Source organism: Porites lutea, chromosome 8 (assembly GCF_958299795.1).
Source record: "Porites lutea chromosome 8, jaPorLute2.1, whole genome shotgun sequence".
Taxonomy (NCBI): Eukaryota; Metazoa; Cnidaria; class Anthozoa; order Scleractinia; family Poritidae; genus Porites; species Porites lutea.
In genome coordinates, this window is record NC_133208.1 from 22,374,474 (window position 1) to 22,389,473 (window position 15,000).

The window sequence follows — 15,000 nt, forward strand, 5'->3', positions numbered from 1 at the left end:
AGTCAAGGGAAAAACTATTAACGGTTATTTCTAGGAGGGGTCTAATTAAGTCACAGTATTCAAAATAAGTGAACCAACATGCAGCTTACATTTCTTAATTTCATTGTCATTAATACAAGCGCTTTTGACAACATTAATTCATTAAGCAATTCCAATGACATATACCTTCACCCTAGTAAGCTAAAGCCCCGTGCAAACAGACGCAACATTGTTGGGAGTTGTTGTGTTCGTTTGCACGTAGCTGAAAGTTTGATCGGTTTCAAACTTTGTGCAACAACTCCCAACAACATGCAACAACAAGCAACAGGGTGTGTAAACGGACACAACGTGTAACATCTGTTGTGAAGTATTTAAGAATGTTCTCATCTTTAAAGTTTATTTTTGTTTCATTAAGCGGGTCAAAGTTAGTGTAGATTTTTTCTTAGTGGGTGTTCTCCTATTTTGATCTTTTAGTACAGCTCGCGGATTTACTTAAAGTCATTTTAGGAATATTTTTCGCTGCTATTGATGGTTTTAACAGTGACGCCATCAGATTGCAAAGTCAAAAGAGCCAGGTTTTACGAAATTCTTATTTACACTAGGTTGAAGATAAATAGAAAATAAATCTTTGTAGAAGTTTCCACTACCGAAGCATGTTTCATTTCGAACTTTCACGAGTTTTCACAGTGCGTGACACCAAAAAGGAATGCTGTTTCATTGAAAAAGGTCATTCCTCTTGATTTTCAGCAGTTTAACCATTTCAAGTTTTAAAAGATGTGTTTTTGTGCACGTATGCTAGCTCTCCAGTGAAAAGGAAGAGCATTTTGTAGAAAAAGTGAACTCCAGATCTTTTTTTTGATTTCCGGAGGGCATGTGGACAGTTTCTGTCCACCAATATGGCGTCTTCATACATAGCTCTAACGAAGGCACGTGAAATGTTTAGGCAAATAACTTAGAAGACCTGAGATTTGGATAAATTGTTAGTCTGTTACAACATTTCATTTTCTTGGCTTCTTCAACAGGACGGTTTCCAGTTTATTTTTTGTGCCGTGTTTATTGCGTGACAGTGAAAACGAAGAATTGTCAGAATATTACTACTTTATAATAGGTGGCCGGCCGTTTTTGTCATGTCAGCGCTGACAATTGGTTCATTAGTCTCGTTGAAGTTCCTGTTTTGGCTTGTTAACCAGCGTTATAGTTTTTCATCGGTTTGTAGCTTTTTACTGATCACAACCATGTAGGTTCAAAAATACCAAAACATTACCCACACTGAGTTCACCTTTTTTTTTATTCCCACCGTCAGCTAACTCAAGCATGTCCAGCTTTGGTCAGCTATTTGACTTAGTTTAGAGCAAGAATTGAGTAGAGAAGAAGAGTAAGAAGATTAAGATTGTTAGCAGGCGTCAAAGAAGATAATAAATAAAGACCAAGATGTTAATCAGATTCCTAGTACCTCATCGTGTAGCGAGCGAGTTGATTGAACACCCTCCCACCTCTCCCCCCCCCCCCCCCCCCCCCACACACACACACACACACACACACACATCCAACATTGTTGGCCAAGAACTGCCAACAGTGTTGTGTCGGTTAATTGCACGGGGCTTAAGTGCTAGGCAGTACTGTACACTGTACTTAATACGGTATTGAAGGCAGTCACTTGCAAAGTACACTATATTGTCGAGACTAAGACGAAATAATTAAGGCAATTGTACATTATCAAATGCACTCTCATCGTCACATATCTCATTTTTCAGTATGTCAACACAACTGGAGCTCGAGTGTGTTTAAAGGAGTTGTGCAAGTCAAAGTACGACCCTCTCTCTGTATCATATACTGTCTTGTCAGGTAAGAACGGTTTAATGGCATTCTTTTTTTAGCAACACATAGGTTTTACTGATTACTCACAACTAATTCATTATGAATGCATACAGAGATAACTTATATACGAGGGTCATTTCATTAATAGAGGAAGGCGATCATTTTAAATATTAGCTCTCTGGAAGTCGTTCAATGTTTTTGCTACTGATTATTCCATTTAATCAGTAGATACTGCTCTAATTTGGCGTCGTCAGTTTTATTTTCCTCTTTTCCTCCTGCTAAGCGTATCGGCCGCACAAGCAGTTGGAATGATGTTTGTGAAGCTGCCTCACGGTCCCCAGTCGCTCGCGTTGCTTGCCTGCATTTCTCGCGCTTCTCGATTGTTCTGTCCTCCCTACTAAGCCTTGGGAAAGCCTGTGGAGAAGGCACTCTTTAAGGGACCAATTGTGTGGAGATTTCTAAACTGCACAGCCGTTTCATATCTTTATCACAGATATTTGCCAGCCAAGATGGAGTTTTTTTGGTGGCTACTGTTACTTCACAAGTCGTGCATGCGCCTCGTGGCTGACCGCTGAATCAAACTGTTCTACGATGAGTTCCAATTTGGTAACGGTTCACAATCAAGAAGAAAATGTCTACATTCAACACCGTCACAACGGAGAGAGATCTTGGATTGGACTCAATGACCGAAGTGTGGAGGGCTCCTTTGTGTGGACAAACAAAGAAATAAGCAAATTTAGGTTCTGGGCCCCACAGCAACCGAACGACTGGAAAAACGAAGACTGTGTTCACACTCTTGGCGCCAGGCGTGGTTACACTTGGAATGATGTGCCATGTACTAATTGTTACAACTACACTTGTTTTAAAGGTAACAAGCGTAGCACTATGAAGATTTATAACCTTATATCTCTTAATCTTCATGTTCCAGATATTGAATCTACTGAGTTAAAACTACATTCAAAAAGGTCGAAACACAATAACAGCATGTTGGGCAGATGGTTAGACAGATGGAAGAGAGGGTAACACCAATCAGTTTCATTATTAGAAACATAGGGAAACAAGTCGTATACATTTGTATTAAAAAAAATGTCCATGGACCTAAAAATGGCCCCAAAAGCCTGAAATCGGCGTAATCAAAAGAAGAACGAGAAAGCGTTCATACGTTGGAACCACGGGAAAAGTCGCGCTAACCTCCGCCTACTTTTTAACCCGGTTTTCTAAACAGGGGCACCCAACGAGAATATAGTTCAAAACCACTTAAACATAGCATTAATGAACGTATTTTAGTGTTTAAACGGTAGGTATAGGCTTATTTTCATCTCCTAAAAATTTTTCACCTGTTCGGATTTCCAAGCTGAAAGTCTAATGATCCGAAAATTATAGGGATTAAACTTACCTTTTCGAAGATTTCAGCCAGAAAAAAGGCTTCCGAAAATTTTAGGTGACCTTTTTAGGGTAAAAATCCGTTGAAAATGGGCCATTTTACCATTTTTTAGATGTTCGAAAATCCTAGGAGAGGCAGGCAAGCGAGAAATTTTACAACAAATGTTCCGAAAATTCTAGATCTCAAATCGTCTTCCGAACAGATATTTTCCGAAAATTGACGTTGGGTGCCCCTGTCTAAACACCTCTTTGCAGATTATTAACGAACATAAGTATATACGTTAACTCAGGGCACGCTTACGACCCTTTTTGCAAGTTCTTATTTTCAAACATTTTAGTTGCCTTGCCAGTGTGCGTCAATTACCCAACTACACCACAGTATATTCTTTTTAAACAAGCTTCATTAACTAAAAAAAGTCATGTTGTTTGACAAGAATCCTCTTTGTACTTACTTTTTAGACTTGGACGAATGTACCACTGGTTCCCATTCCTGTGACGTCAATTCTGTTTGCCAGAATACCGTGGGTTCATACAAATGCTCGTGTAATGCTGGGTACACAGGAGATGGAAAACCCTGTAATGGTATTTGAGATACAGTTGATCCTCCATGTTCTACCACCTCTCCTAAGCGACGCGTAAGCCCAGATGGAGCTACACATATTGTAACTTTGAAATTGCATACAATAAATTGTTTTTCGAAGAGACGACCTGTTAATGATCAATTTTTGTAAACGACGCCTTCCTGTGAGCGACTCTAATCTTAAGGTTCTTAAACAAGTCGACAAAACCATTGAAGGTGCAATGTTTGTGTGCAAAAGCTCATGTCATTTTGGAAAAAAGCCTAAAACTATATTTGTTAAAACATAAAAACAACAAACAAACAAGAACAAAAAAAAAAAAATGAATACATCACCTTAGCGACCAGATGTAAACCATCAGGTAGATTTAATATATAGATTTAGCCAAGCCTAAAAGCGGAGCTCCCGATTTCATTACAATAATAATTACGATAATAATGATGTTAATGAAGATCGTTTTATTCACACTGGTACACAATACGATATAGCCTCGTTGTAAATATTGATACCCCCCCCCCCCCTAGTCGGTATCGGGATGTAGCCGAACCCTCCTCCCGACAAAGGAGGAGTCAAAGAAAACTACAAAAAAAGTACCTCGTAGTTAGACAAGGTTTAAAGAGCAGGAAAGAAAAAGGTCTTAAAAATTGAAACTAAAACTAAAACTCTATAACTTTGAAACAGCACAAGAAAAGATTAACTTATCCATGGTGAATTCACACAACAAAGCTATATATGATATAATAAATACATTAATTTCATATACTGGAAATGCAGAATGAATAAATAAATTCAGAGAAGATCATCACAGTTATAAATGCAACTTTGGCACTGTACCTAACGTACCTAACCATTCATATAGTCATTCTCCAATTTCCACAGCAGCTGGTCAATTAGCCTGGCAATTCCTCAGAGATTGTGGTGGGAAACAGTTAGATGTCATGTGAACTCGAAGTAACTAATGAGAATGGTGCTGGGAAATATTTAGATTCTTGGGAAACAAAATTAACTGTTTTCCAAGGGCCAAGTCTTTAAGTGATTTGTGTTAATATTTTAAAAAATTTATAGCTGCATGGAAATTCATTAAACCTCTCTGGAATGTCAGTTGTTGGTCTTTCACGGGTAATAGTGCACTGTTACCCTCTGATGTGAATGAGATTTGCAATGTTGCCTGCTTAGAGATTTGGCACCAAACACTTTCATTGTTAGATGTCAGGTGACATTGAAATAACCAATGAGTGTGCACATGGTTGGGAAGAAATTTCCAGCTATAACAAAGTTTCTTAATGTATCATTGTTGTTGGGGAGAAAAGGGAATAGACTGGATTGAAGTAAATAAAAATTTTGGCATTAGCTACCACGTAAAAACAACCTAAAAGCCTTTATTTTAGCTGATTCCCATATTCACTAATTTGGGTAAGTGCAGGTTCTTGCAGGCTTCTACACTATTGTAGTTCATTCAGTTTAGTTGTTCTCAAACGTCCCCCTACCTTACTTACTATATTTATTTGTCTTGTCATCCTACTCTTAAAGAAGACAAGTTGCTGGACAAACAAGAGGGTTCCCGGTCCCCCGAGGCATTTTTGAAGATCTTTACAAGATCTCGCCCCGTATTAGCCGCTCAAAAAGGCGGGGGTATCATGAAGGGACCACCTTCACTCGTGTCGCCGGGCTAAGAAAAAAATATGACCGCAATACCGTTTAAAAACTCCTTGGCTGTTCTTCAACTGGGCTGTTTCTTAATACCGTTACCATGGTACAGCCTGACAAACACGTACTCCATACAGTTTAAGTTAGCTCTTTAAATAGAGAAGGCCACACCAAAATAACTACTTCATCTTTTCTGTCACATGGGCTGAAAACAGAGTAACAACGCTATTAGTTGTGCATGACCACAAGATATAATGATGTTTCACTTGTTATGCATGACCACTAAGGTCCTCAGTCACCTAGACCGATTACAGCATAAGAGTCCTTTCATCTGTTATGCATGACCAGTAAGGTCCTCGGTCACCTAGACCGATTACAGCATAACATTCCTTTCATTTGTTATGCATGACCACTAAGGTCCTCAGTAACCTAGACCGATTACAGCACAACGGTCGTTTCATGTGTTATGCATGACCACCAAGGTCCTCAGTCACCTAGACTGATTACAGCATAACGGTCCTTTCATTAATTTGTTATGCATGACCACAAAGGTCCTCGGTCATCTAGACCGATTACAGCATAACGCCCCTTTTATTGTTTATGCATGACCACTAAGGTCCTCAGTCACCTAGACCGATTACAGCATAACAGGCCTCAGCCCTTCATTTGAAATGAAACATCACCACATCATTGGCTATTGTCAGGCTAATTATGAGTTAGCCAGATGGAGTATTCGAAAAACAGATTGATCAGACAACTATGATCCAACTAATTCAGCAATGTCTCAATGATAACTTTGTGATTGAGCCCAATCTACCAGTCTGAGAAAGGCTTCCTCCCTATATGCTGGTGCTAAAATCCTTCTTTGCCGACACTGAGTTGCTAAGACATGCAGTCTCTCAATCTCCATATCTCTAGCTCGTGTAGTTGGAGTGTCCACAGGTCTGAATCTGTCATTGTTTATGAGTACATCCTCATGAAAAGCAAAATCAGGATCTCTTCCTTCCCCACCCGCTGATTTTGCTCGCGACAATGCCACAAATAGAGCTCCTGGATTTCTAGCTTCAAAGCAATGATCTCCAGGGTGAACCACTACATACCTAAATGCTTCTCCGGCACCCACAGTCATCCCTTGGCACTTGTGGATTGTTGTTCCCCATGCCAGTCGCAATGGAACCTGCAGACGCTTGCATCGACATGCACATTCAGTAGAACGACTTACCGGTACAATTGGAACAACTGTCGGATCTCCATTCATGTACGGTGGCCCCCTATATCCTGGAAACCTCACCAGAACCACATCAGGTAGAGGAGCAGGATCATCAGTGGGTCTGCGGCCATCTTTGTACACAATATCTACGACTGTGCCTACTGCCCCATTGTACAAACCCCAGTCAGCCTTTAAGTTAACTACCAGCATAACTTTGCTGTCACGGCAAAGATACAGTAGAGGTAACAATCCTCCCGCCTTATTACTGTCAGCCTTCATTGCATGTCTGCCATTGTTAACTGCCTTGATCTTTGCTACTGGGTGGTTTGGCTGTCTGTTATACTCAAGCAGCTTTGTTTTATTACGCTGCCATTCAAGACTGTGCGTGGGAAATACATACAGACCTTGCTCATCCATCCTAGCAAGGAGTTCTGGGCCATGTGACATGCGGAGATTGTGCCACTGAAACTGTTGTAGCCAATGGATTTGCTCAAGTGTTGTCGCATAATTTCTTAGTGACATCAACACATCTCTTAGCTGTTGTTCAGATTCATTCTGCCGTATAATCTGAGTAAGCTCAACAGCACTATCAAACATTGTCCAAACCAGACGACCATGGTTGGATGGTGCACTGCGACAATCTGAAATGTACACGGGGGTGTCACACACAGGAGGAAGCTGGACCTCATCTCCCATAAACACTGCCACAGGAATCCCTCCCCACAACTCATCTGAATTGGCTCCTCTGTTGATCGCATAACGTGCATGCTGTTCCATCCAGCCCATTGTTGTGCGTCCAAACATTGATCGTTCATCACCAACCAAAACTTTCAGATTTTCGCACTTTTTCTGAATTTTCTCTAGTAAGGTACCTGAGGGTACGGTCAACTCATTGCAAGACCTTCCACCAGTTGGTACTCCTAGAAAGCTGTGAGCTGTACTGCCTTGAACGAGATAGGCAGCATTCCCTGTCGGAGTTATCACTTGTATTGCATTATTGGCTCCAAACACTTGCCGCACTAACTTCTGGAGACACTTGATGACATACGACTTTCCTGTGCCAGCAGTTCCGGATACAACAAGTCGCAGTGGATGGTAATATTCAGTGTTTTCAACAAAGTTGTACAGGGTGTGCAACACTAGACTCACTATAGCTTTCTGATTCTCATTTAGAGACAATGGACTCACCTGAGGTAAATCAAGATCCGTACTTCCACTCTCCTGTTCCTCATCCGCCTTAATGCTTTCTTGAAGCCACTTTGTTGGGTCTTTTCCTTCAGGAAGAATAATACGGGTACCGCTCCAGTCATAATCCTCCCCGCCATCATCATAATCAAAGTCACGCTCTACACCCTCATATATTTGGTTCTGCCCTGCATATACATCCACCCAGTCTGGCTGTTCTTCTGCTTCAACAGCATCATCTTCCTCAACCTCTTCAAAAACAGGTTCTTGTGGGTGATCTGCATAACGCCGTGCCTTAGCAACTTGGGCTTTCACAAAAGCTGGACAGTCATCACTAGCAAGAAAGTCCTTAAAGCGATAAATCCAAGATTCAGCGTCCCCCTTCACTTCTTGGATGTCAAACCAGCTCGGCCAGTGTAACAGAAGCATAGTCCTACAGTAATCTTCATTCAGTGGCCAGGTTGCGTGTGTAGAACCACCACTTACGACAGGCACATTACCATTCTTGGATGCAAAACGGTACCAGGAACAGTGCTCATCTTGTGGTCGAGCAAGGTACTTATCCAATGGGGTGCTGCGAGTTGCGGTTTCACCATCACGTTCAAGTCTCCTTGACCCTGACATTGACAAGTAGGTAAATGGACGACTACATCGCCAAAGTGCTAGCCCACTCAGCTCAAAGGATGCCTCTGGTCCACTGATATCTCGTCTTCCCACGGTCTTTATCAGCATCTTAGCACACATTGACTTGCCTGTCACTTGGTCTGCATCAGCTGCATCAACAGCATTCACCATGTCCCTAAAGAGGTCAGCAGTTGCACCAGTGGGTTCGCTATCCTTGCAAGCATATCCACACACGTAGTCAATTATGGCTATTATATCATCTGTGCTAGGATTGTCTGGGGGAGAGTTGGAAAGAATCAAGCTCACATCCCCGTTTGCTCTCCAAGACTGCATTTGATAACGAGAATGTTGAACCAGACGTGGATGATCACGAGGCATCTCAAGGCGGGGAGCTCCATTATGATCTTCCACAATTTCTGGGACAGTGTGCAGTTTCTTTCCCGGGCGAAACTCACTCCCAAACTCCATCCTACATACACGTTCTCTTGGCTGTAATCCTGGCTCAGGATGACGAGGAGTCCTCAAGCAGTAATCAGAACAACTGTGCAGCCCAACTCGGTTCACTAAAAGCAAATGATCCTCCAGTATTGCATCTTGTGATGCAGCTATTTCCATAAGCATCTTCACCAGAGGATCCCTATCAGTTGATATGGGGTCAGCAGTACCCTCAGGTGGTGGCCAAAGGTCTTTTCTCGGCTGTCCCTCTTCATTACTACCAGCTGGGTGTAGTGCTGTCATGGCAAAGTTTTCATCCGCCCACTGGCTAAGTCTAGCTGCGTACTCTGTTTCGCTACAATTGTCCTCACGAGCTTCATGCAACAGCTGGTGTGGTTGCCTGTCATCTCTCCAGCTAAGTTGATGCCAGTGAATTTGACCCCTGGACTTGGCAAACTCATAACGGTACCAATAATCGGAGACACCAAACACTGGTTTCAGTACCTTCTCATGGTATGCCTGGGTACGTAGGTCAAAGTAGCTGACTACCACATGAGTGTTCTCTTGAACAGCCTTGAAACGGGCATTGCTGTCTTCAGCAAGGTTGACTTCTTCCCCCGTTGACTGCAAGATGTACTGTTCCAGTAGTCGCCTTAGTGGGGGAAAATAGAACTCTGCACAGCTTCCAGTCATAAAAAACGAAGGCAGCCCACCCTTCTCATTGACCATGAACTCAACCAAAGCACGAAGCTCTTTACGTCTCTGATGCCAGTACTGAGCCGTGCCACGCAGATTTGCACCAAAATACAACAATTTATCTGCAAATGAAGTATCACCCCTCGCTAGTCGCTCCTGCAGGTCTGCAACAGTTATTTGTGGGTCACCTAGCTGCTGATCAACAAAGAACCTGCTCTGCTCCAGTGCACGCTTCCTCAAGATCATGTTGTGAACAACAAACTTCCATACTTTATGCCTAGCAAATCTTCCATCTTGATACCACAGTAAGTGCTCCGCCCAGTCGTGGAGTGAAGGACATGTTACTGGACGGTTTATGTGGAAATCACCCTTTCCATATGGAAACAAGCAAGGAAACGCCATGGTGAAAAAATAAGGCGTAGTAAATTCAGACACTGGTCTTGTATCTGTAGTCGGCCATGGGATTACTGGTCGTTGCACATCTCGTATTGCACCTTCTGCTTCGCCTTCCCTAGGTTCTGAAACAACTTCATTTATGGCCGCTTCAACTTGTGCTTGTACATTCACTCCTGGCTCAGGAAGAATAATTCCAGAGACTGTCACGTCGTCAGTACCATCCGTTTCCCCGGCATCCAGTTGCTGTGGAGCAGGGCCTTGGTCATCCACGCGTTCTGTTTCAGAAAATTCCACAGTTCTCAAATTGGGCAACTCACCATCTTCAGGTAAATTCTGTAAGCGTGAGCCATCAATCACAATGTCACCATAAGGAGGGTTATTGTCCTTCAACCAGCAAAGGGCTCCTTCAACACGGTGTCTTCTAACCCTAAAGTCCTTATGAGTATCATCCTTTCCTTGCCTTCTTACCCGTATAATTTCTACCTCTGCTGGCAGACGTGGAAGAATAGTTGCTGGTTCTTGAACAGCCTGAGGGAATGCAATGCAATGTCCCTTTGAAGCAATCCCTCCATGCTTTAACATATGCACATGGACAGTAGGTGCTAACCTTGCTATCAGCATCTGCTCAGCATCTGACATTCCAGACAGAATCTCCGGGACAGACATTGGGTCCATGTTGTTCTCTTCTGACCAAACCTTTGGTATCTTCTTATCTCGTCTGCAGCGAGTACACATGTTTCTTGTGCCCTTGCATTCCAGACGTCGTTCCTTGCAGACCTCGCAACAACTGAATGTGTAGGTCATTTGCTCCACTTCAAATGCACGTATAGCGCTATAGGCATTATCCTCAACCTGACTTGATCCTGCTAGAGGAGGTGGTGGTAAATCTCCGACAACTTCACGCAGCCTTCCTTCCTCATGAGATACTCTCCTTTGATTTCGCCGCCTTCTCCTCCTCTTGTCCTCTTCAGTTTCTGATGCACCATGCTGTGCAAACTCATACTGCACACCAACTACCCTCGCTCTTGCAAGTAACTGGAGGTCTTCTTCATCGTTTCTGACAATATCGTCTGGGATAGGTTGCTGTGTTTCCATCAAGTTAATTGCGGGGGAAAGCTGGCTATTTTCCAACAGAGGATTCTCTCTTTCCAACTCTTCTCCTATAGAAATCATTACATATAATGTTACCTTAGCCAGTGTACAGGCTTTAATGAAGTTAAGCGAACATACAAGGCTTCAAAATTAATCAAAAAATTTACTGTTTACATTTTTCTTCTTGTCTTCTGAAAAATGAGCATTAAGGGAAAGTTTCCAAGTGAAGTTAAAGAGGGTTAAGAGAACGAAAAGACGCTTATAGGCACAATGTTTTCCTGTACATGTGGACAGCCCATAATTGCAATCAAATTCCAATGTTCATGAAGCAAGAGATTTATGAAAATCATGTTGAGGTAATGATTATATTCCTACTGCAAGAAGAACAGTCACATTGCCATGGGACAATGTCACATTCGATAATTCGATAAGTAGGAAGGATAAAGGATAAGGATATGATAAGGATAAGTTTATCTATTCTGTACAAGAAGTTTAATCAAACTTGTAAAAAGAGACACATGCCAAACTGCAGAGTTCGAAAGAGACTTTTTTACACAAAGGTGGAGATTTTATAGAAAAACTGTTAAAATTGAAAAAATTTCAATTGTTACATGTTTTATGTTTATGCCTGAAATTGGGCGAATATGGTAAGAAAAATTTTTTGGCTTCTACTTTCTACCGACTTGATGCCATTTGTGAATTGTCATCAAAATTTCACATTTGCCTTTGAAGCTTCACTTATTGAGCAAATCTTTATTTTTTGGACAATCTCTCAGCTACAAGCCGTTATTGACAGATATAGCAGCAAGCCAGAAAGGTGTTTTCTATTTTATAATCATCTGATTAATTTTTTACATCTCTAACATGTTGGGAAAGAAAGAAAAACAAAGATATGAAAGCTTAAAGTGAATTTAGTTTAGTTCTTTTTGTCAACAAGTTGAGGATTGCATGCTCTTCAAAATAACAGAAAATTATCCGGAAAAATGCTTTTGAACAAGAGAAAAAGAAGCCTGGCTAAATTTTAAACCTGGGTAAAGTGCCAATCGCCCTTCTAACAATTGGGCCCTGAAGCAGTTGAAGGATTTACTTTAGTGGACTGTTGGCAAAACCGACAAAAGCTGGCTTTGCTGCTGTGAATGGTGGAAGCTGAGGAGGTCATAGAAAGAAAAGGTAGAAGAACTAAGGCCCAGGCCCAGATGTAAGAACAAGTTGTAAACTGTTATAAATTGCCTGACAATCGAAGACTCAAACTGTTATAGTCGGTTGCGTACTGTATGACTCGATCAATTTATTGCTTTGATGGCCCATTGCACTTTTTTCTCTCAATTTTCCATCCTGAAAGTTACACAGAAATGGCTTATTTTACATGCTTTGTAGTATTGTTTCGCAAAGCTGACAGCTGAGTGCATTAAAAACTGTATTAAGTTTCTTAAGAAATGCATTAATATAATCCGTAAGTTTTGCTTATCTTTGATTCATTGCATATTTTAATTGATTTCTTTGTATTTTCCTCAACTTTCCTGAAAAGAGAGTCACTTTGTTGTCATCCTTTACATACATAGATAACTTTATTTAACTTCGGATTTTAGAGAAGCCAAGGGTTGGTACCTCTAATGCTACCATTATATGAAGCAATGAACTCATGATTGTATCCTTACCGGATGATAGCGACCTTAAGATACACCATTTCTTTGTACGGGTATGGGTGGATGAAGACGTTTGCCTGAAGGTGACTACAATTTCCCAGAAGTGATATTATTATGAACCTTCCACTGGGTAGCCTACCCGTTTCTCCACGGTAAAAGGCAATTCACTGTATTCATGGCTGGGTATAAAGGTAATTTACCCCCTACCAATGGCAAGGAAACTGTGTATCTTTAAAATACTACACTTTACCTGTACTCATCACTGCATCAGGTCCAATGTTCATAGGGTTCACATTTCTCCTATCATTATCTTCAGCAACATGAGCAATAACTTCAGTATCTCCTTCATATAAAGAGCATACATTTTACTGTCAACAATATTAATACAAACGTGGTCAAACGATGCAATAATGCTTTATTTTATGTTCAGCTTACTTCTAGCATCAGTGAAACAATCTTCCTACTGATTTACAAATTGTTATATTGATATATAAGTTGTAGCAAATTTTTTATTTCAGGTAATTTCTATTTTTTCTTTGTTTCAACCCCATTAGCATTTATTACCATACCCAAATACAACAGACAAACAAAAAATTACCTAAGATAAAAAAAAAATTAACTACAACATACATTCCAGTGAAACAATGTTTATGGTTTCAAAATTGTATATGTATATATATCAATACAATTTTTTTAGTAAGGGAATGTTCAATGAAAAATATGAACAATTAAAGTGCTGTGTTGTAGTTTGAGTTCTTTTCCAATTGTTTCATCGGCCCTGTCCCTTCATCAGTGGAATCCATATTATCACTACTTTTTTTCCACTTGCAGACATACTAGAACTATGTTACGATAAAAAGGTCGCTTATGCAATGCTTTCATGATACTGCTTAGAATACACGTGTAGGTAAACAAAGGGCGACTGAAATATATGTGGTTTTACACACCCACACCTTTGCATTTCATTATTTTCATGTACACCTTTCATTAACAAAATGATTTTGCACAAAAAGAGAACCTTTCTTACAGTTTGGAGGTAATTTTTTCCTGCATGTCCAAGTACAAAATTTAGCCACGATAACAGGAAAATTCTTTTCACTTTACAGTTCTACAAAAGAATTACATTATAACCACTTACCCCATCAAATTTGTAGAAATAATGATAAAAGCAAATTAAGAACCAAAAGAACTTCCAAGCAGTTGAATTCCCTTCCTTTTAATTTTATTATACCCAGTAACCTGTACAGTATTTACGCACTCGTTGTTTTTGTATCAAAAATCTCTGCGCTCACTCGTTCAATTTCTGAAATGTCAACAAATCGTGCATAAATACCGTACGCCTGTACTTTCCATGAAGTATTCTCTATATTCACGACCATAAGGCAATGAACTCATGATTATAATCCTGGATGAATGCTCAATTCATCGTACTGCTAAGTTTTACCTGTATTTGTCACTGCAGCAGGTCCAATATTGGTAGGGTTCACATTTCTCCTATCATTATCTCCAGCAACATCAGCAATAACTTGAATATCACCTTCATATAAAGAACATACTGTCAACAATAACAGCCCAGTCAGTACTTATAGGCAGGGTACAGCTGTAACTAGAGTAGCAGGTGGCTTAAGAAATAATTTCTTAATTTGTGTGGTTATTTTTTTCATTATTTAGCCTAAATGTTGAGTAGGTTGCAAATTTTGAACTGCTGGTTGCTGGCACATTTTTGACAGGGCAAGAAAGTGGCCTTTACACCTAAATAAGCTAAGAATTAATATTTCAAGACAAGTAAATTGTAAATACTTCAAGTAAGATAAAGCTTCACACACCACTGTTTCTGTTTTACTTCGGTTACCTTAAGGCTATTTTTCCATGCAACATTTAAGCAATAGAAAACGTTTTCTGTGTTTGCATAGCCTGATATAAACAGGAGAGGGGTTGGGAGAATTCGAGACAGTTATGCAAACGTGAGATGAAGTCGAGGGTTTGCATGACTGTCGAGAATTCTCCCAACCCCTCAAGTGTTTATATCAGGCTATGAAAACAGAGGAAAAAAGTTTTCTATTGCTTTTATAAAATAACTTTCCCGAGAAAAAATGCAAATCTCTTTGTTACGGCACTGATTAAAAGAGAAATTCTTACCAGTCGCAAAGTCTTGAACACGACGTCTTGCATGCGTAATCAGTTCTTGTTTTGAAAAAAGATGCTATTCACAATACGGATTTTTCTTGCTTAAACTGTCAGCTTATGCGCAAAAAATTGACACATCTTCTTTGTAACGATTTTCCAAGTTTCAGCCGACATAGGAATTGGT

General features: G+C 40.5%; 2 protein-coding genes and 1 pseudogene across 2 annotated transcripts in view; 1 reads left to right on the plus strand and 2 right to left on the minus strand.

Annotated features, from left to right (window-relative positions):
- Positions 1 to 15,000, plus strand: part of LOC140947032 (uncharacterized) — a 37,130-nt pseudogene that overhangs the window by 4,530 nt on the left and 17,600 nt on the right.
- On the minus strand, positions 5,064 to 9,957 carry LOC140947030 (uncharacterized). The gene is made up of 3 exons (XM_073396109.1): positions 9,469 to 9,957; positions 7,804 to 9,315; positions 5,064 to 5,610 (listed from the first exon to the last, which is right to left on the minus strand). Exons 1-3 carry the CDS (start codon positions 9,955 to 9,957, stop codon positions 5,602 to 5,604), a joined length of 2,010 nt encoding a protein of 669 aa, XP_073252210.1. The 3' UTR covers positions 5,064 to 5,601.
- Positions 13,790 to 15,000, minus strand: part of LOC140946632 (uncharacterized) — a 9,227-nt gene continuing 8,016 nt past the window's right edge. The window contains exons 4-5 of the mRNA XM_073395746.1: positions 14,134 to 14,226; positions 13,790 to 13,797 (exon numbers count right to left, since the gene is read on the minus strand). Coding sequence (XP_073251847.1) covers positions 13,790 to 13,797; positions 14,134 to 14,226 — 101 coding nt within the window. The remainder of the gene's footprint in view (positions 13,798 to 14,133; positions 14,227 to 15,000) is intronic.

What these genes read in the sequence shown, in the direction of transcription:
- LOC140947030 (XM_073396109.1), bottom strand. Translation starts at nt 9,957, where the DNA reads ATGGCGTTTCCTTGCTTGTTTCCATATGGAAAGGGTGATTTCCACATA. An exon ending in TGCAGTCAACGGGGGAAGAA is followed by an intron (nt 9,316 to 9,468) that starts GTCAACCTTGCT and finishes TACCGTTATGAG; the next exon opens with TTTGCCAAGTCCAGGGGTCA.